Source organism: Dipodomys merriami, unplaced genomic scaffold, assembly GCF_024711535.1.
Source record: "Dipodomys merriami isolate MVZ:Mamm:240054 unplaced genomic scaffold, mDipMer1.0.p SCAF_85, whole genome shotgun sequence".
Lineage (NCBI taxonomy): Eukaryota > Metazoa > Chordata > Mammalia > Rodentia > Heteromyidae > Dipodomys > Dipodomys merriami.
This window is the reverse complement of record NW_027206457.1, coordinates 2512577-2535012: the sequence shown is the minus strand read 5'-3', so window position 1 is coordinate 2535012 and position 22436 is coordinate 2512577. Positions and strand designations below refer to the sequence as shown.

Sequence of the window (22436 nt, the reverse complement as noted above, 5' to 3'; positions counted from 1 at the left end):
TCTAGTTAGTTCTGTCAGTATTTTATTTCCACCTTGACCTCGTTGAGAACAAGGCCAGCTTTGTTAATATCTGTATCCCTCATCCGTGTCCAGAACACTGCCTGAAAGTTAGTAGGCGCTCCATCACTATGTAAGGAATGAAAGAACCAAGGAGGGAACTCTGAAGAATACCGACACAAACCAACTAGGTTTGGGCGGACTGCAGTTCCTCCCCGGGACAGGAGGCGACGCCAGCGTTACGTTAGCGCGGCCTCGGGCAATTCTTGGCCCCTCCGGCTGGCCGTCCATCGCTGAGTTTTTGTTCGTGCAGAAATTAGCCAATAGAAACCAACCTTAGTTAGTTGGTCCGGTACAGATGTCCAATGAAAGCAGCATGTTTAAGAAAGGGGCGGGAAAGAGGGACGGGACCGAGGGAAGCGGTTGGCGGAGGGAGTTGGCGCTACAGGCCAGGTGGGGGCCGCGGGCTGCGATGCGGACGGCGCCGGGGCGGTGACCGGAGCTGCCGCCCGACATGAACTCGCTGGAGCAGGCGGAAGGTAGGGCGCGTCGCCAGGGGCCACACTGGGGACCCCTCGGAAGCCGGCCCCGCCGGGACGCCGGCCCGGGCCGGGGAGGCGGCGGAGGGCGGGGAGGAGGGGACGGGCCCGGACGCCGGCGGCCGCACCTCCGCTCCCCGGCCCGGCCCGCGCGCCCCTCCGGGGGCTCCGCGTTCGTCCTTCGCTCCTCAGTGGGCGTACGTGAGCGCGCTTCCTTCCTCTGACAACCCCCGGGGTCGGCGGCCCGAGGTGTTCCGGGCTTCTCCAGTGCCTGCCGCCGTCAGCAAGAGCGCCCGGGTGCAGTTCCACCCCATCTCTAGTCGGAGGGAGCGCTTGGACACCCCGCCTTGGCGCAGGCCGTGGGCACCGCGGGGATCACCTGCCAGCCTGGGGAGGGGGAACGGACGGTGTCTGCCCCGCACCCCGTCCCCAGTAGCCTGAGGTCTAGGAAACCCGGCGGCTTTGCCGTTAACCCAGCACGGATGCCCGCGCCGGGTGACCACGATCTCTGACCGCGGTGGGGTACTGGGAGAAAGTTCTCCGTTTCCGCAGAATAGGAGGAGCTCGAGCCTGGTCTGGGTCCTTTTATTTGCAAGCTCTCCCCTCTCCCCGACGCCTCAGATCGATCCCAGCTCTTCACGGCTTGTTTGGAAGCTTCGCAAAGTAAAATCCGCCCAGTGTCCTGTGTGCGAAATCGGGAGTCGTGTTTTCACCAATGTGCTTAAAACTGTCCTCGTAAACAAACTTGTGTCAGGAGGAGGGGGAGGCTGGGAGGCCGGGGCAGACGACCGAGAGAGGTAATGTGCAAAGTGCATTGGTGAAGTGGAACTTGGAAACTAGAGGAGATGGGTGGGGTCGGGAGAAATGCGAGGGGGGGGGGGGGAAGTACGGAAAGGGCACCGTACTCACGAACTGACTTGTGGAATTGAAGCCCCCTTTGTACAACTACTTTTTAAGATAATTTTTTAATATTTTGAAACTTTCTTAGGTGTTATTTGGTGGATAAGACCTGAATCAGTTAACCATGTAAAATGTCTTCTTAGTAGGTTCAAACTAGTAAGCTTGGCTAATCAGAGAACTGAAACATTTCTTCCTAGACCTCAAGGCTTTCGAGAGAAGGCTTACTGAATATATTCACTGCTTGCAGCCTGCCACAGGACGTTGGAGAAGTAAGTTGCCATATATTTTAAGATAAGGTGATACTTGATCATTTTATTCCCAGATAGGACTGAGTCAGTGCTTGCTTTATTAAACCATAAGGGTCCTCTTTATTCAGACAGTTTTAAAACTTACTTGAACATTGTAAACAAGGGGCTGAGAAGGTGGCTCAGTAGTAGAGTGCTTGCCTTGCATGCATCAGTCCCTGGGTTCAATTCCTCAGCACCACTTAAACAGAAAAAGCTGGAAGTGGCTCTGTGACTCAAGTGGTAAAGCGCTCACCTTGAGCTGAGGAGCTGAGGGTCAGCTCGCAGGCCCAGAGTTCAGACCCCACGACCAAACTCCCCCCCCCCAAAAAAAAACCCACTGTAAACAATGCATTACAAAGATAGGTCTATGACAAGGTTATGTAAACTGGTTACCCTAAAAGAACCAACTATTCTATGTGGTTGCATTTTACATTTTTCTACGAAAACATATACTTTAACTTTTCATTAAATATTGTAACTTTAGTAACACACAGTGAAAATTTCAGAGGCCTGTTTAGTGGTTTTACTATTTGTGTACAACCTTTTGAAGTAATTGTGTTTTTCTGTTTTTCTGTTTTTAGTTTTTTGAGCCAGGTGCCAGGGGCTCATGCCTGTAATCCTAACTACTCAGGAGACTGAAATCTGAGGCTCATGGCTCAAAGCCAGCCCAGACAGGAAAGTTTGTGAGACACTTATCCCCAATTAACTACCCCAAAAGTCAGAAGTGGAACTGTGACACAAGTGATGGAGATCTAGTCTTGAACAAAAAGCTCAGGGACAGCGCCCATGGCCTCAGTTCGAGCTCCAGGACTGGCACACACACACATAGACACAAAAGCAAGACATTTTGACTGGGGATGTGTGGCTGGGAGAGTATGTGCTTAGCATTTGTGATGCCTTGCATTCTGTACCCCCCAAAAATTCATATTTAATGTATGCTTGCAAAATTTTAATGTTTCCCTTATTGCACTTTTAATTAGGTTGGTTAGTGTGTGTGCATGTCAGTGTCTCTGTCTGTCTGTCTGTCTGTCTGTCTGTCTGTCTGTCTGTCTGTGTCTGTTTTGGTGGTACTGAAGTTTGATCTCAGGGCTAGGCAAAGCAGGCACTCTATACCACATCAGCCCTACCTTCAACCTTTTTTCATTCTACTTATTTTTTATGTTGGGTCTTGCTTTTTGCTGGGCTGGCTAGAGTATGATCCTTCTATTTATATTTTCTATCATTGGGATGACAACATCACACTGAGCATTTGTTTTTGATCAAGATAGGGTCTCAAACTTTTTTGCCCAGACTGACCTGGACCAATGATTCTTCTGATCTCAGCTTCCCATATATCTCTAGTTCACTTTTTTGGCCAGTCCTGGGCCTTGAACTCAGGGCCTGGGCACTGTATCTGAGCTTCTTTTGCTCAAGGTCAACACTCTACCACTTGTGCCACTGTACCACTTGAGGCTTTTTCTGTTTATGTGGTACTGAAGAATCGAGCCTAGGGCTTTGAGCCCAGGTAAGCACTCTACCACTAAGCCACCTTCCCAGCCCATAATCTCAGCTCTTTTTTTGATTTTTCTTTCTTTTTTTTTTTTTTTTTTTTTTTGGTTGGTCGTGGGGCTTGAACTCTGGGCCTGAGTACTGTCCCTGCACTCTTCAGTTTAAAGCTAGCGCTCTACCACTTGAGCCACAGTGCCACTTCTGGTTTTCTGGTGGTTAATTGGAGGTAAGAGTCTCATGGACTTTCCTGCCTGGGCTGGCTTTGAACTGCAATCCTCAGATCTCAACCTCCTGAGTAAGTAGGATTACAGGTATGAACCACAGTCAATCTAGTTGATTTTTATAATATAACCTACTGGTGTTGCTTTGGCGCCTGACTCAGAAAAGGAATGTATGTTATTCCTATCTTTTTGTAAATATTTAAAGTTTTACAAAGTATGATTTGAATGAGTTGTAATTACTGTCCCATGGAAAGATACTGTTTAAGAAATGTGGACAAATATACAAGTGATAAAGTATTCTTCTGTTTTGATATTGGGTCTCACTTTTGTTCAGTGTAGCCTTCAATACCTGGGCTCAAACTCTTCCTGTCAACCCTCTTCAGTAAGCTCTGGTAGCATGCCATCATGTGTTGCTTTGGACAAGTCTTAATGTCTTTTTTTTTTTTTTTTGCTGGTTATGGGGCCTGAACTCTGGGCCTAGGCACTGTCCCTCAGCTCTTCAGCTCAAGGCTAGCACTCTACCACTTGAGCCACAGCGCCACTTCCGGCTTTTTCTGCTTATGTGGTGCTGAGGAATCGAACCCAGGGCCTCATGCATGCAAGGCAAGCACTCTACCACTGAGCCACCTTCCCAGCCCCAAGTCTTAATATCTTGAATGTTTGCTAAATTCAATTTAATTAGGAGGAAGTAAAGCCAGCCTTGGTGACTCACACTTATAATCCTAGCTACTCTGGAGGCAGATATCTAAGGATCCTAGGTCAAAGCCAGCCAAGACAGAAAAGCCCATGAGAGTCTAACCTCCAGTAAATTACCAAAAAAGCTCAAAGTAAAGCTCTGGCTCAAACAAAAAGAAGCTTGAACAAAAGAAGCTCAGGGACAATGCTCAGGCCCCAAGTTCAAATCCCAGGCCCGGCGCACGCACATACACACACAAGTAAAATAGCACATACCTTGAAACTATACCTTTGGACATACCTTTAGACTATACCTTTGGTCAAACCCAGTGTCTAGTGCATGAGATGAAGTGATCTACTACTGAACTGCATCCCTACCATGATAATGTACTTTATTTAAAGTGTAACTTGCTTTGCCAGAGCAAAAATAAGAGATTTTTTTCCCCCGAGGTCAGGATTTTTTTCTGTGTAATTTGTGAATTGTAATCATATACTGTGAGAATCTTGATCAGCCAGATTTATAAGTTGTGATTTTTCTTATTCTCTGATTTATCTGGTTTTACAGTTCCTTGAAAGTCTTTCAAAATGTATTCCATGCTTCCCTAGCTTGTAAAGTGAAAGGTCAAGAGCACACTTTTCCTGACTCATGTCTCAGTGCTGCAGATAAGAGACAGCTTGTTTAATGTAGTAATCAAATAAAAGCACATAGATGAGTCTTCTCTAGTGTTTTCATTTTTACTTTATTTTTTAAAAATAAAAGTACCAGTGGCAGTAATGCTAGCTACTCAGGAGGCTGAGATCTGGAGGATTGTGGTTTGAAGCCAGCCTTGGCAGAAAAATTCACTAGACATCAACTCCACAGTAAGCAACAAGAAGAACTGAAAGAATGGCTCAAGTTTTAGAATACCAACCAGCAAACTTGAGGCCCAGAATTCAAATCCCACCACCACAAATTTTGCCTATGTAGTCTTGTATACTTCATTCTAGAAATACAGATTACAATAAATTGAGTTTAGTGTGTTCATAGTTCAAAACACAATTTTGATATTTTAATTCTTCTGTTAAATACCTAAAATGAATTTTTTCCAGTTTATCTGTGTCACTAGGAACTTTAAATGGCTAAGGTTTCCTATATCTGTTGCTTTTTTTAAACTTAATCTCCACATTTGAAAACTAGTTCATCTTCACTGAAAGATGAGCAGCTATCCTCATCTCAGAATATTAACTACATTGTGGGGCTCTGTTACTATTCTCTAATGTTATTCTTCAGTTTTATTATGATCTGTTTAGAATTTCTAAAATAATTCTAGCTTAATGTGGTGGGATAAATTTTTCTAAGTTCTACAAGCCCTGATTTCTGTCCTGACTTTTGTTTAGGTTGTAAAAGAAAATCTGATAGTGATTGGTCTGCTCCACTGACCCCACACTTCTAACAGCGACCTTTGTTTAATTCCACAGCAGGCATTTGTCTGCATGGCAAAGTCCTTAGTTAGAATCCCAGTACATTAAAAAAGGAGTCTTTGTTTGGTTTGTATACACTTGAAAAATGAATTAAAAAAAATTTTTTTAGTTTTAGTTTGCAAGATTGCAAAAATCAGCTCAAAACATAACACAATTATATAACAGAGTCTTATCAAAGTTTCACCATCTGGTTTCTTTTAATTTCATTAATCTTCATTCTCATAAGTTCTAACTAAGTAACGAAAGGTAGGGTACCCCAATTACAAAAGTTTACAGTGTTAAGAGAATTCTTCAAGGCCACATGCCAGGTGGCTGCCCCTAGTTTGTTAGGAGCTGGTGGTGGTTATGAAATATGAGGGTATGTTTGCTCACTAACTAACTTCGTGTTTATCTTTCATCAGTGCTGCTTATAGTGGTATCTGTCTGTACAGCTACTGGTGCCTGGAACTGGCTAATAGATCCTGAAACACAAAAGGTAGAAATTTTGTTTTAAAATCTTGAGTAGATTAAATGAGATAATGGATGTAGTGGTGCTTTGTTAATTTAAAAATCATGCAAGGCTTCCTGTAACTACTACTAATGATATTAACTCTTTACATTAAATATAGGCCCTTGCAGGTACTGGTGGCTCATGCCCATAATCCTACCTACTCAGGAGGCTGAGATGTGAGGATCCCAGTTGTTAGCCAGCCCAGGCAAGAAAAGTCCATGAGATTGTTATCTCCAGTTAAACACACAAATACTGGAAGTGAAAACTGGGAGAGAGCAAGGGAAGGGGTGACATTGTCGAAAACAAAAAAAGTACTCCTTACCTGAGTTAAATAACTCTGATCCCTTTGTACTTCACCTTTATAATAACTATATAGTATATGTATATATATATATATTTTTTTAATTTTATTTTATTTTATTTGAGAACATACTGTACAGAGGGGTTATAATTACATGGGCAGGATAATGCATACATTTCTTACCAAGCATTGCAGCCTCCTCCTTTGTTTACCCTTCACCTCCCTTCCCAGCCTCCCCCCTCCCCCCCACCCAATCATACCCCCCTCCCCCCCCACACCGACATTGTAAAGCTGGTTTTGACATGACATTTTGCACTTCTCATTGTTGCAACAGGTCCACCTGAATCCTTAAACGACTTGTTTGTCCCCATCTCCTCCACATGTTATACTGACATCAAATATAGTGAAAGCGGGGGTTACACTGTGGGGGAGGGACATACAAAGCAACAAAGAAATCATCTTATAAATGCGTTAGAAACACATGCATGAAAGAAACGAAAACATTAAAATACATATTTAAGGGTTCATTTTCCTAACATCACATTATCTGACCTTTTCCGCTTGACTCATACCTATACTAGATATTGCAAATAAGGGAAACCATGGGACCTATGTGTATATATATATATATATATATATATTTTTTTTTTTTTTTTTTTTTAAAGCCAGAAGTGGAGCTCATATGGTAGAGTGTTAGCCTTGAGCAAAAAGAAGCCCAAGGACAGCAACCAGGCCCTGAGTGCAAGCCCCTGGACTGGCATCAAAAAAAAAAAAAAAGAAAAAAAAGAAAAGAAATTACACACATATGTATACATGTGTGTATATATGTGTGAATATGTGTGTGTGTATATATATACACATACATATTCCCTAGATTAATTTGCCTATGAAAGTCTTTTATCTGGCTCTTAAGAATTAAGTATCTTTTTTTTAAGAGAAAAGGACTGAGAAGTGTTATTTCAATTACATATTTCTCAATTTATCTCTTAATTTCTGTGCAGATTTCACATTTTTTACATCTCTCATTTTTCTTTCTTTCCATATGAATATTCTCTTCATTCTACTTTGTTTAGCATTGTTAATGCCAGCTTTCAAAAAGTATGGTATTTTCTTTGAATAATCTCTGTTAATACTTTTCACTCCAAAAAGCCATTCACATTTGAGATGACTTTAAGAGAAACATATGACTATCACAATATATGAGTGATAAAAAACAAATTAGACCAGGAAGGAAAGCAAGTCACTAGTATATAGGCCATGGGCCTTGCCACAATTGCTAGAATTGAGGTATAAATTAATCTCAGAGTCAGCGTAATGAAGGAAGTCAAGGTTAGTTCTGTGCTTTTCATTTCTGTGAGGAGAGCACACAGATCGGAGACAGATCTTTGAGCTGTCGAGTGTTTGGTGTTTTTTTTTTTTTTTTTTTTTCTCAGCATTTATCTCAGAAATTTCCTGCCTGGAGTTTAATATAGGAAATGCCAAGAGATCTCCCATTGGGCACTGTGTAGGAACATCCTTACACCAAATGCAATAACTGATTTCATAATGTTATTTCTTGAAGCACTCTTTGATGAAAGCCAATAAAAATTCTCTTAATTTCTGCCCCCTTCTGCTAACTTGTGCCTTAATTTCAAACTCGGACTTTTTTTAAATTAGAGTTAAGAGACTCCAAAATTTCAGTGAACTTTTTTCCCTCTGATGCAGTTTTATTTGAGTAACAATGTTACAATTTTTGAAAAGTCTTTATCTCTTTCCCCTTTTTAAACCAAGCAGACATTTTGTGTAGTTTTACTTATTACTCTTTAAGTTACAGAGAAGAACCTAATGTTAAGTCTAGGTGGCATTTCCAGCAGGCTGGGGTCACTTCACAGTGTGTCCTCTGATTGTCCTCTGAAGGGACCGGAGTGGGCAAGGATGGAAATGCATGTTAATAGAGGGGTTTTGTGGCTGACAGGGAACTCTCCTGTGTGCTCACTTACAAAAATGGGATCTGAAGGCTGCACTGAGTACTCATCTTCAGGCAGTCCTGCCAAGAAGATTGAAAAATCTGTCTTGGGAAATGAATCTGACTTCTAATTGGGAAAAATGTAAGGTGATTTCAGCTACTTGAGATCTTAATAAAACACAGAATTAAATGTAATTTGAAATAGGCTCAAAACTATGTAGTTAATATAATTCCTAAATTAGGTGAGAATGTAGCTATTAGCCTGAGGGTTGGCTCTTCTTAATTTAGTATTTAATAATCCTAAACCTGACAGGAGTGTTAACCAGCAATTGTGTCTCAAGAAGGTACACAAACACAAACTAGTAGCTAGCTGGAAGAAACTAGGGGGAGTAGGAATGTGGCAGACACTTGGTCACAGGGGATACCTGGGGTTTAGATATGCAGTTGGTTGCTCTGGAGGGAAGGAGGTTAATACCAACTGACCTAATTCAAATAAAACCATAAAGCTGGGTACAATGGTTCATGTCCGTAATCTCTTCACTCAAGAGCACAGAAAGTGTCAGAATAGCCTGGGAAACTACATAGTAAGATCTTGTCTTAAAAAAAAAAAATTACAGGTTCATTCATACCTGTAGTCCTAGCTACTCAGGAGGCTGAAATCTGAGGATCACATTTGAAGCCAGCTCAGGCAGGAAAATCAGTGATTCTTATCTCCAGCTAACTACCAGAAAGCCAGAAGTGGAGTAATAGAGAACCAGCCTTAAGTAATAGAGAACCAGCCTTGAGCAAAAAAAAGTTCAGGGATAGCACCCAGACCCTGAGTTCAAATCCCAGGAATGGGGCATGAAAACATCTGCTAACAATGAGCAGACCACTGAGCTGAACTGTGGGAATGAAAATGTTCTCAAAGGTTCCAAGAAGACGCTCCTCCAATTACCCTTTCTTCAGGATCCCATCTTTTTTTTTTGGGGGGGGGGTCCAGTCGTGGGGCCTGAACTCTGGGTCTGAGTGCTGTCCCTCAGCTCTTCAGCTCAAGGCTAGCACTCTACCACTTGAGCCACAGTGGCACTTTTGGCTTTTTTCTTTTTGCTTATGTGGTGCTGAGGAATCGAACCCAGGGCCTCAGGCATTCAAGGCAAGCAATCTACCACTGAGCCAACTTCCCAGCCCCCAGGATCCCATCTTTATGGAGCTTTTCCTGATGTTTTCAGCGTCTCATTTCTTTTATGACTTTGCTGAACCACCTACTGGTGTTTTGGGTGGGTTTTGTTTTGTTTTTTCTGTTCTGAAATAGGTAGTGTGTCTTAAAACATGGCACCTCTTAATTCTGTTGCTCCCATGTAGTTACTAGCTTGAATTCTTTTTTTTTTTTTTTTGTCCTGGGGCTTGAACTCAGGGTCTGGGCACTGTCCCTGAGCCTCTGTCCCTAGCCTGTGTTCAAGGCTAGTGCTCTACCACTTGAGCCACAGTACCACTTCTGGCTTTTTCTGTTTATGTGGTACAGAGGAATGGAACCCAGGGCTTCATGCATACTAGGCAAGCACTCTACCACTAAGCTACATTCCTAGACTTGAATTCTTTTTTTAGGTGCTCTAAGCACTTGTCTTCTCTTTGGTTTAGGTTTCTATTCCCCAACTGTGTGGCTTGGCTCCCACTCTTGTTCCAGTTGTGAATCCTGGTCTCTTGTCCCTCTCTATAGTTTGAGAATTTTATGTTGTCTGGTTTTGTATTATCATCTCATTATACGGAGCCAAAGGAATCCTGTTCTTCTCTTGAGTTCTAGTTCTTTACAGACAGCTTCTAACCATTTTTCCCCCTGCTTGAGTGTCCCACATCTGTAAAGATCTTAGTAGATTCAAACCAATTCATTTGTTGCTTTGAGGAAGGAGGGTAATACATTACCAAGCTGAGTCTCAGAGGATTTGTATGTAGGATTTGGAGGAGTGGGAGGTATGTGCATAGGGGTGTGGCAGGAAGTGGCAATTATACTTGGGACTGGGGTATGCATGGTTGAAGTTGCCTAGCTCTCCAACGGAAGTGTTGGGCAGGGTGGTAACTAGATCACATCTGACTTGTGTTTTTCTTGAGACTAGAAGCTTCACCTTCATTCATTGAACACAGAATTTAATAACTTTTTTGGTAGGATTTTTTTGATTAGAGGACTGAAATTGTTCGGATTCAGGTGTTTGAAGTAGAGTGTTAGTGTTTTGATATATAGAAGATACAAAACATACATTGAAGAAAAGAGGCTGGGAATGTGGCTTAGTGATAGAGTGGCTTTAAAAAAAAAAGAAAGGAAAGAAAACAGTAACCATTGGTGAAATTAAAATGTTCTTATAGCATAGCAGTAGAGAACTAGGGTTATGCTAAGTCTTCAATGATAACTTGTATATTACATCTATTTATGCAAGTGGGTATAGGAATCATATTGTTCTAAGAATGTAACATTGTTACATTTCGTCCTTTTCTTTTGCAGGTGTCCTTCTTCACATCATTGTGGAATCACCCATTTTTTACTATTAGCTGTATCACTCTAATAGGCTTGTTCTTTGCTGGAATACACAAGAGAGTAGTTGCACCATCAATGTATCCTTAACCATGGATAAAGCACTGTTCTCAGCAATCTGAGTGATTGTTAGATGTTGCGTTGGTGACAGAATATCTGAGACAAGCAATTTAAGGAAGAATTATTGTGACTGAAATTCTGGAGGCTTCAGTCGTTGGTCAGATGACTCTATGGCTTTAGGCTATAGTGAAGCAGATATCATGTCAGGGAAGTGTGCAGGAGCAGAGCTGCTCACTTTGTGGCAGCCAAGAAATGAAAGGAGACAGCAGGGAGCTGAGGAAAAGATACACCCTTCAAAGGCATGCCCCTGGTGACCCATGCCTCCAAGTGAGGCCCTACCTTGTAATATCCTATTAGCAGTGAACTGGCCAGAGGATTGATCATGAGCTAATCACTGCCAGCTGGGATCCACGCCTCAGTAAGAGCTTTTGGGGTATATTTCATAACCAGCCCGTTACAGAAGCTTGCTTTTGAGACAGAATTTTCCTTTGACCATATTCATTCAGTATAGCTGCTCGATGTCGAACTGTTTTGGCAGAGTACAATATGTCTTGTGATGATGTAAGTACTTTTTTCATTGGAAAACTGTAAAACTGCATGGAAGAACTGAAATGTTGAGTTAAAGCAGTCATTTGAACTTGGTATGGTGGCACACTCTAGTAATCCTGACATTCCCAGTGCCTGAGGTGGGAAGGTTATGAGTTCAAAAAAACAGGAAGAGTAAACTGTAGACTGTGAAATTAATAGACTGTCACTTACAGAATTGATTCAGACACTTTTTTTTTTTTTTTACATTTTACCTTCTGCAGTTGTGATGCTCCCAATAATGATGCAATGAAATTGGCCAAGTCGGCCACTTAATCTTCCTTACTGACATAGAATCATGATGCTTTTTTGTTGTTGTTCATGGAGCATGAACACTGGGCCTGGGTGCTGTCCCTGAGCTCTTAAGCTCAAGGTGAGCACCCTACCACTTGAGCCACAGCACCACTTCTGGTTTTCTGGTGGTTAATTATAGATAAGAGTCTCACAGACTTTTCTGCCTGGGCTGGCTTTGAATGGCGATCCTCAGATCTCAGCTTCCTGAGCAGCTAGGATTACAGGTATGCGCCACTGGCCCCCAGCTTTCATGATGCTTCTTAAAATGGCACTCATTTTAGATTTACAAGACTTGGGTGTCAGGGTGTAGTTCAGTGGTAGTGTAAAATTCTGAGAGCAAGAAAATCCACAGAGGTACAGTTAAAGGTGACAAAGGATTTTATTAGTCAGTCTGCAACTGCCCTATCCTGGGCTACCTCAGAACTAGGAGCAGCTGCAACCTCTAAGGGGCAAGTTTTACTTTTTCTTTTTCCCTCCTTTCCCTCCTATCCCACAGGTCTTGCCTCTCTGCAGGCGCTTCAGCTCTCTGCGGGCCTCTCAGCTTCCCCGCTTGCCTCTCCACCAGCCTCTTCACCTCTCCGCCCGCCTCAGCCCACCTCTATGCCTTTCCAGACCTCTCCACCTCTCTGTGGGCCTCTCTGATCTTGACAGGCCCCTCCACTCTGCATAGGCCTCTCAGCCTTATGCAGGCCTCTCCTCCAGCCCGGGTCTCCCCTCAGGCCGGCCTGTGGGAGGCCTGGTTTAGTCCTCATCAGCACAAAGAAGGTGCTAGAATAGAAGGTGGAGAAAGATACAGAAGTAGAAAGATGTCAAAAGTAGAAATACAAATGACCAGTAAGCTTACATAAAAAGACTGGACAGATGGCTGGGCAAGATATCACGTGTCTATGGGCCCAGCTACCTGTGAGGCAGATACATTGGAAAACTCATTTGTAGTTGAGGAAATGCAAAGTAAAACAATGAATTTCCATTTACTTTATCTGATTGGTAAAAGTTATAGGTATAACCATGTGCTGGTGGCTCATGCTGGTAATCCTAGCTAGTCAGGAGGCTGTGATCTGAGGATTGCTGTTTGAAGCCAGCCCAGAGGGGAAAGTCCATGAGACTCTTATATCAATTAATCAACAAAAAGCTGGAAGTGGAGCCTCATGTGGTAGGGTACTAGCCTTCAGCAGTAAAACAGCTCTGACAGTGCCTAGTCCATGAGTTCAAGCCTCAGATCCAGGAAAAAAAAAAAAAGCTACAAGTATATGTTGATAGCTCTAGTGCTAGAAAATGCTTGCTGGGCACCAGTGGCTCATGCCTATAATCTTAGCTACTCAGGAGGCTGAGATATGAAGATCACTGTTCAAAGCCAGCCCAGGCAGGAAAGTCCATTAGACTCTTATCTCCAGTAAACCACCAGAAAACCGGAAGTGGTGCTGTGGCTCAAGTGGTAGAGTGCTCACCTTGAGCTGAAGAGCTGAGGGACAGTGCTCAGGCCCAGAATTCAAGCCCCAGGACTGACAAAGAAAAGAAAATGCTGTGTTGGGAATATAAATTGGTGTATCATTATGAAGCATTTTTAAAATTATTCTTTTTATCACTTATAAAGGTTTTTGTTTGTTTTTTGCCAGGGCTGACTTCTTAAACCATGATCCTCAGATCTTAGCCTCCTAAGTAGCTAAGATTACAGGTGCCCAGCTATAGATGTAATTATGCCTGGTGTGATGGTATACTCTTGTGATTCTTGTACTAAGAGGCTTTGGCAGGAGGATGCAAAGTTCAGCTTCAACTTAAGCTACAAACTTTTTTTTTTAAGTTTTAATTATGAGCCAGGAACAGTGGCACATGCTGGTAGCCCCCGATACTCCAGAGGCTGAAGCAGAAGAATAGTAAGTTTTCAGCCTCTAGCAAGACCCTTTCTCAAAAAAAAAAACAAACAATGAGCTGGTGTATTAGTACATGCCTGTAATCCAGAATTCAAGGCCAACATAAACTACTTAGTGAGATTCTGTCTCAAAAAAAACAAATGCTCATAGAAAAATTCTTCTGGAGAGAGAAGCAGTATTTTGTATTTGTGGTAGATAGAAGGGTAACTTAATTGTAACTGAATCATTTTGTGGTGAGATTGCAGTAATAGCTTAGTAATTAAAAGCACAAAAGTATATTCATAAGGTGGAATGCTACTTAGCCAAATTAAAAAGTGGCAAGTTACTGAAAGAGAGTAACATGAAGGAAACTCAGACACATTGTATGGTTCAAAGACAAGCCACACTAAGTGGTTATGTTCTTAGTTGGTGAGAAGTAGAAACCATGGCTGCAGAGGAGCACAGAGGGTCTTGCTGAATAGTGAGAACTCAATCAGAGTGGTGGCAATGTTTGTCAGAACGTAATACAGGAATTGGGCCGAACTGTGTTTATACATTTGTGTGTACATGTGAACACCCATGTGCAAGCTGATCAAACTCAGTCTTATACATGCTAGGAAAGTGTACTATAATTAAGCTATTTAACCCAGTGTTGGTGGCTTATCCTAGCTACTCAGAAGGCAGAGATCTGAGGATAACAGTTTGAAGCCAGCTTGGACAGGAAGGTCCATGAGACTTCATCTCTAATCAATCACAGAAAAAGCTAGAAGTGGTGCTATAGCTCAAGTGGTAGAGTGCTAGCCTTGAGCAGGAGGAGCTTAGGGACAGTGCCCAGGCCCAGAGTTCAAGACCAGGAACAAAATTAATAAATAAGCTACACTCCCAACCCAAGATTTGAGCATTTTCTTATATACAAATTATAGCTGTGGGCTGGGAATATAGCTTAGTGGTAGAATGCTTGTCTTGCATGCATGAAGCCCTGGGTTTGATTCCTCAGTACCACATAAACAGAAAAAAACCGGAAGTGGCCTGTGGCTCAAGTAGTAGAGTATCTCAGGGACGGTGGCCAGCCCCTGAGTTCAAGCCCCAGGACTAACTAATAAAAAATATAGCTCAGTAGAACAGTGGAAAAAGTATCAGAAATCCACCAAGATATCAATGACTAAACAGAAATTAAGTAACCAAAATTTAAGTGAAAGTCAAAAGGCAACCAGAATCCAAATAACACTTTTGAGCTGAAGATAATAAACTACTTGAAATCTCATCAACCAAAGATAATGACTGACCATATTTGTATTGTGTGTGTGTTTGATCCTGGGGCTTGAACTCGAGAGAGAGAGAGAGAGAGAGAGAGAGAGAGAGAGAGAGAGAGAGAGAGAGAGAGAGAGCGCGTGTGTGTGTGTGTGTGTGTGTGTGTGTGTGTGTGTGTGTGTGTGATCCTGGGGCAGACCTGGGAGCTGTCCCTGAGCTTTTTTGTTTTGTTTTAATCAAGGCTAACGCTCTACCACTTGCGCCACAATTCTGCTTCCAGCTCTTTTTGGTGGTTAATTGGAGTTGAGTCTCACAGAGTTTTCTTCCCAGGCTAGCTTTGAACATCAGTCCTCAGATCTTAGCCTCCTGAGTAGCTAGGATTACTGACATGAGCCACCGGCACCCACCTTGTTGTATATTCTTACTGACTGTATTAAAGGAAGATGCTACAGATTTTTCGAACTTGCTCCCATAACCCAGTATTAGGACTTAGATATGCTCCATTTTGTTTAATTGCATGTTAACACAATTAATTTGTTTTGATTTAATTCCTGTTTAACATACACCTCCCCCCATTTTCCAAACTATCCATACTTGACTCTGATCTCTAATTAACCACCAGAAAACCGGAAGTAGCACTATGGCTCAATTGGTAGAGTGCTTGCCTTGAGTTAAAGAGCTCAGGGATAGGGCCCAGGCCCAGAGTTCAAGCCCCATGACCAACAACAACAAAAAAAGAAAACGCTTAATGATTACACTATTTCTGTGTACTACATTGCACCTAAATCCCCTTTCTTCCAGATAAAGTAATTTGTTTGGTTTTAGGGTATGCATTTAACTATTATTTATTTTAAAGATGGCTCTGCTTAACACAGAATTACCAATATATACTGAACACCAGCAGTGTGTGTCTTCAACCATTAGTATACTTTTTTTGTGTGGCAGTACTAGAATTTAAACTAAAGCTATCATAGTTGCTAGAATAGCACTCTGCCACTTGAGCCAGAGTGCTTTTTGATTAATTTACAGATAGTATCTGTCAAACTTTTCTGCCTGGGTTGCCCTCAAACAGTCATCCTCCAGATCTCAGCTTCCTGAGGTAGCTAGGATTATGGACAGGAGCCACTTGCACCTAGCTCACTTTTTAACTTTAAGAAGTTAACTTCTTTTATGTTGAAAAGAAGAAACGTGGGGCTGGGAAGGTGGCTCAGTGGTAGAGCGCTTGCCTTGCATGCATGAGGCCCTGGGTTCGATTCCTCAGCATCACATAAGCAAAAAGAAGCCGGAAGTGGTGCTGTGGCTCAAGTGGTAGAGCGCTAGCCTTGAGCTGAAGAGCTGAGGGACAGCGCCCAGGCCCAGAGTTCAGGCCCCACGACTGGACCCAAAAATAAAAATAAAGAAAAGAAGAAACGTTTTGCCCAAATATATATATATATTTTTAATTGTGAAAATAACGTACTGAGGGGTTACAATTACATGGGCAAGGTAATGAGTACATTTCTTATCAAGCATTGTTGCCTCCTCCTTTGTTTCCCCTTCCCATCCCTTCCCATCTCTCACCCACCCTTCCCCCAACCCCCAAATATATGGTTTTTTGTCTTTGAGATTTCATGTAGTAAGGAACATAAATCTGTACAAGTTAAGAATTTTATCCAGTGTATAAAATGTTTGATTTCTAGCTAACAAGCAAGCAAGGAATTGAAGATATATGTGTGCCTGTTGGTTTTGTTTTGTTTTTGATGCTAGGGGTTGAACTCAGAGCCTTGTGCCTGCTAAATATGTATTTTTCTACCAAGCTACTTCCCCAGTTGTGTGTTTCTGCTGAAGTGGTAAGGAATTCATTCAGTCCACATAACGGGAGCTTTAAAAACATACCTAATGATTGTTGAATGTTGCCTAAATATGGAGAAATACTCTGACTCCGTATAAATAAATGCTCTATAAAGTTTATAAATAAAATGGAAATATTTCTAATAGAACTGTATGTTGAATTTTTTTCTTTTACAGACAGGAAAACTAATTTTGAAACCTAGGCCTCACGTTCAATGACAATCTGCACTCATTGTTATGGGACCTAAAACAGTCTCTCTTCAAATAAGTGATACCGCAAAAAGCCATAAGGATTCCTTTTGCAGTTGGATACGTGAAGGTTATAGCAACAACAGACAAGAAGTGTGCAATATTTCCCAAGATTGTCTTGATGATGACTCAAGTTGTTGGTGCTTCGGTACCTTTGATTACCTGTGTTCAGTATTAGTGTCACTTTAGTACTTCAGTTCCTGCAAAGAGTTTTGCAGATGAAGTATGCATCTATGTTACTAAGTTAAACTTAGAAGCCGAACCTCACTCAGTTTTTATAATGTATTTTTGCAAACTACTGTAAATAGCAAATCAATGCCAACATTAAACAAAGAGGAAGATGTGTGGACCTTATTCCCCTGCACCAGTATTTCAGGAACATCTGCTTGCCATCCTCACAGCTCTCTAACACTGGCTGTTATGTGTGCCTTTCATTCTTTCTTCTCTTAATTGTACTGCAGGAAAAACAACAGATTCTGCTTAGACTGAGGAAAACTCATCTCCATTATGTTGTAAGAAATTACAGATGTTTTGAGAATTTTTGTTAAACCAGATTCTTAACTACAGCAGCTCTGTGATTATTTTCAGTTCATTGTTTTATTTAGTGCTAACTATATATTTTTTTTAAGATTTTGTTCATCTTGACTTTCACTTGTGTAAAGTTTTATTTTTTGAACTGCAGCAATAAAACCCTCTGCTCCTAAGAAGTCTGAAGAGGGCATTCTACAAATTCTGCTGTTTTATTTTCTGTAAATTTTGTAGGTAAATATGTGCATAAAAATAAATACTTTATATATAACTAGTGATTGGACTTTTTCTTTGGTTTATGTCATATATAACAAAATTAAAAATTCTTGATAGATGCTTATTCCAAATGAGACATTTTACTTTACATGCAATAGAGGAAATAAGATCAATGCAACATTTTAATTAATTCATCCTTGAGGAAATTTATCTTTTGAACCAAGTATACTGAAGTCACATTTAGTTGTCTCATTGAGCAACCTCGCTGAAAGATTGAAAGCTGTGACTGAGGTGCTGTTTTAAGTTTCGTCTTGGGGTAGTACTGGGTATTGAACTTGAGGCTTTGCATTTACTTAGTAAGAGTCCTTTTTGTTTAAAAAGTAAAAGTTTACTTTTCAGCTAAGGTCTTGTGCTTTCACCCCTGGAGCTAGATCCTCCAATCCTTGCCTTCTGAGTGTCAGAGAGCACAAGCCTATACTACCACACCCTAACCTGAGTATTACTTTTCGAAGGGTCTGTCTTTCTTTGAGAGCTAGTTTGGAGGTTCTAGCAGGGAAGCACAGCTACTCCTATACCCTTGACCAAAGACCAGTCCTCTATCAGGGAAAGTCCTCCTCTTTGACCAAGTGCGCATGAAGCGGTGAGGGAGGAAGGGAACAGGGGACACTTGCCTAATCAGCCAGATCCCCCGAATCAACCTTGGCAATCAATGGGGTGACAGATGTTGCAGCCAGATCACCCTCACATCCCTGTCTTTAGAGCTGGTATTTTATAGACAGGATGCCAAGAATGCTCACTGATAAACACTCTGCCTGTCTGAGCAACTAAATTGTTTCACTGTCATTTGAAGCCATAGGAGTCTCATTTTTCTTTCAGATCATCTATGAAGTACATGCCTACTTCATTAGGAAGCACAAACTTTGTAGTAACTAATGTTTTTAGACTATAGTTGATGTCTGCTATGCAAGCTTAAAATACAAGGCAAGCCAGGCACTGGTAGCTCATACCTGTAATCCTAGCTACTGTATTTAGGAGGCTGAGATCTGAGGATGGCAGTTACAAAGCCAGCCCAGGAAAGTGTGAGGCTCTTACCTCCACTAAACTACCAAAAAGGCCAGAAGTGGAACTGTGCCTAGAGTATAAGAAGCTCAAGGCAACACCTAGGCCCTGTGTAAGCCCCAGGACTGGCACCAATAATAATAATAATCTTGCTACTTAATACGGTAAGAAATGGTACATGATACTGGGGCGCCATGTAGGAATCAACACTCCAGAAAGAACTCAGCAAAGTTTACTTTGCAGAAGGGTGTGTCATTAGCCAAAAGACTGGCAAGCATGGAGAGCAGGCAGGCCACTGCCTTTTTTATCTAATATAGCAGGTCCTGCCCCTCAGATTGGCCAAGCTTGTTTGCAATCTGCTCAAGATTGACCTATTTCAAGAAAGTAGAATATATTTACATAAAGTAACCACCAAAAGACTTTGAGATAAGAATAGTTCACGAATAATCCCCAAATATACCCCAGCTAGTTTCTTGAAACAGAATAATCAAGAGCCAAGCCACCAGGCCAAACAGGAACTTTTTGTTATTGGTCATGGAGCTTGAACTCTGAGCCTGTGTGTGTGTGTATGTGTGTGTGTGTGTCTGTCTGTCTGTCTGTCTCTCCCCCTACTTCCAATCCTGGGGCTTGAACTCTGGGCCTGGGCACTGTCCTTGACTGCTTTTTGCTCAAGGCTAGCACTCTACCACTAGACCCATGTGCCACTTCCAGCTTTTTCTGTGTATGTGATACTGAGGAATTGAACCCAGAGCTTCATGAATGTGAGGCAAGCACTCTACCACTAAACCACATTCCCAGCCCATGAGCTCACTTTTTCTTGAGGCTAGCATTCTACCACTTGAGCTACAGTTCCACTTCCAGTTTTTTAGTGGTTAATTGGAGACTTATGGAATTTCCTGCCTGGGTTAGCTTTGAACCATGATCCTTAGATCTCTTGAGAAGCTAGACCCCAACACCCAGCTCAAAGCAGGAACTCCTCCCCCACCAGCTCCCCGCCCCCCCCCTCCAGTCCTGGGGCTTGAACTCAGGGTCTAGGCTCTGTCCCTGAGCCTCTCTGCTCAAAGTTAGTACTCTACACTTGAGCCACAGTGCCACTTATGAGGTACCCAGGGCTTCATGCATGCTAGGCAAGCACTCTACCACTAAGCCACATTCCCAGCCCAGGAACTTTTTTTTTTTTTTTTTTTTGCCAGTCCTGGGGCTTGCACTCAGGGCCTAGGCAGTGTCCCTGAGTCTGAAATCTCCAAAACTGTGAGCCAAAATAAACCTTTCTAGGGGCTAGGAAGATGGCTCAGTGGTAAAGCGTTTGCCTTGCATGCCTGAGGCCCTGGGTTTGATTCCTTACCACCACATAAGCAAAAAGAAAAAAGCCGGAAGTGGTGCTGTGGCTCAAGTGGTAGAGTGCTAGCCTTGAGCTGAAGAGCTGAGGGACAGCACCCTGGCCCAGAGTTCAGGCCCCACAACCAGACCCCCCCCCCAAAAAAAACCTTTCCTTTGTATAGCTGAGTACTGTTATCACACCTAAAATAATTTCATATTATCAAAATTCAGAGCTGGATGCTGGTGGCTCATGCCTGTAATCCTAACTACTCAGGAGACCGAGATCTAAGGATGGCAGTTCAAAGCCAGCCTTGGCCTTGGCAGAAAAATATGTAAGACTCTTATCTCCAACTAATCACACACACACACACACACACACGCACGCAAGCACGCACGCACGCACGCACGCACGCACGCACGCACTACCCTGGAGCTGAAAAAGCTCAGGGATAGCTTCTAGAACTGGCCAAATTAAATAAATCCAGCTCCCTCTTTTTTGTATTTTTGTGGAGAAAAGTCCTGCTCATAGCAGGACCTCGTATATACTATGCATATGCTCCATGACTTGAGAAAGCTGCAATAAATATGTTTAAATGTATGGGAAAATATTAATAGGTAAAAGTGTCGAACATTTTAGAAAAAGTAATGACAAATGGGAAACTAGAAACTAGAATAGTGGAGAAAGGCAATTAACTTCAGGAAAAACAAAGAGTTGTCAGAGAGTAACTGGAGTTAGTGTTCAACAGTGAGCAACATTTGTATGGCCCCAGAAACTTAGACCATGACTGTTGATTTAATCAGGACTGTGCTTTGCACTGTAGTGCTAGTTACATAGAGGCTGGAGAAGGAGGATTGCTTGAGCAGGAGGCCCAGATGAGCCTGAGCAGGAAAGTGGTGCCTGGTCTCAAAAACCAAAAAAAAACAGGGCTGGGAAGGTGGCTCAGGGGTAGAATGTTTGCCTTGCATACATGAGGTCCTGGGTTTGATTCCTCAACACCACATAAGCAGAAAAAGCCCAAAGTGGTGCTTTGGCTCAAGTGGTAGAGCACTAGCCTTAAGCTGAAGAGCTGAGGGACAGCACCCAGGCCCAGAGTTCAAGCCCCATCACTTGACCAAAAAACAAACAACCACCACCAACAACAAAATTATTTAGAAATTTAAAAAATTACAAAAACAGTGAATTGTGGTAGAATTATGTTGGGGACAGGATATTGGAGAATTCCTCAGATGCTGGCCACTTAGAGCAGTGGAAAGATAATTTCTGGATACTGCTGTCAAGGATTAACCAGTCAAAAGTTTGTGGAGAGGGACTGGGAACCCTTTTCCTTTAATAACTTTTCAGTTTATGTATCTGCAGGAAATAGTTTTTCTGGTGAGGTAACTAAGTATGAGTTTGTTAGATGAATTGTGTGTGTGTGTGTGTGTGTGTGCAGGTGTGTGTGTGATATGTGTGTATGCTGGTCCTAGGGCTTGAACTCAGAGCCTAGGTGCTGTCCCTGAGCTTTTCTTTTTTTTCTCAAAGCTAGTACTCTACCACTGAGTCACAGCTCCACTTTTGGCTTTTTGGTGATTAATTGGAAATGAGTCAGGTGTAATTTCCTGCCCAGTCCAGCTTCAAACTGTGATCCTCAGGCCTTAGCCTCCTTAGTACTAGGATTACAGGCTTGAACCACCAACGCCTCACTGGATTATTTTACAAGTGAATACATGGGTGTACAGCACCAATTGCCCAATTTTGGTGTGCCATTCTTCATTTTTTTTTTTTTTTTGCCAGTCTTGGGGCTTGAACTCAGGGCCTGGATGTTGTCCCTGAGCTTCTGTTGCTCAAGGCTAGTACTCTACCACTTGAGCCACAGAGCCACATCTGGCTTTTTCTGTGTATGTGATAATGAATGGAACCCAGGGCTTCATGCATGCTAGGTAAGCACTCTACCACGAAGCCGCATTTCCAGCCCTCGGTGTCCTATTCTTGCATACGTTTTCTATTCTCCTTTACCTGGTGTTACCTGGTAAATTTCCTCAATTTTCTAGCTCTTAGGTAACTCACTATTGCAGACATTACGATCAAGCTTTGGAGCATGACTATGTAGCTTAAATCCTGTCTTTGTCTGTACAAATCTTGAACTCTCAAACAAGTCGCTTAACTCCTCTGTGCCTCCATTTCCTTATCTCCAACGTTACCTGGAATTGTTGGTGGAGTCAGGAGATTATGACCTGCAAAACTGTCAGAATAATACCTGGCATGTGAGAGGACCATAATGCAAACTCTCAGAATGCTTACTCTCCAAATGGAGAATGGAGCCTATAATAATTATCAATGAATTTGATCAAAACAGGTTTTGTGGGCTTTAAAAAAAATAAGCTTTGAGGCTGAGGATGTAGCT

General features: G+C 42.3%; 1 protein-coding gene across 2 annotated transcripts; it reads left to right on the top strand.

The window, feature by feature from the left end:
• Window positions 1–411: 411 nt before the first annotated feature.
• On the top strand, window positions 412–17731 carry Cnep1r1 (CTD nuclear envelope phosphatase 1 regulatory subunit 1). 2 transcript variants are annotated; one of them, XM_070011877.1, is made up of 6 exons: window positions 412–536; window positions 1634–1705; window positions 5970–6043; window positions 10781–10890; window positions 11382–11431; window positions 16858–17731. In XM_070011877.1, the coding sequence occupies exons 1-5, from the start codon at window positions 512–514 to the stop codon at window positions 11425–11427; spliced, it is 327 nt and encodes a 108-aa protein (XP_069867978.1). In that variant the 5' UTR covers window positions 412–511; the 3' UTR covers window positions 11428–11431; window positions 16858–17731. The 2 variants fall into 2 exon arrangements, with proteins under 2 accessions (XP_069867978.1, XP_069867977.1); XM_070011876.1 differs by having other exon boundaries at window positions 11377–11431.
• Window positions 17732–22436: the final 4705 nt, after the last annotated feature.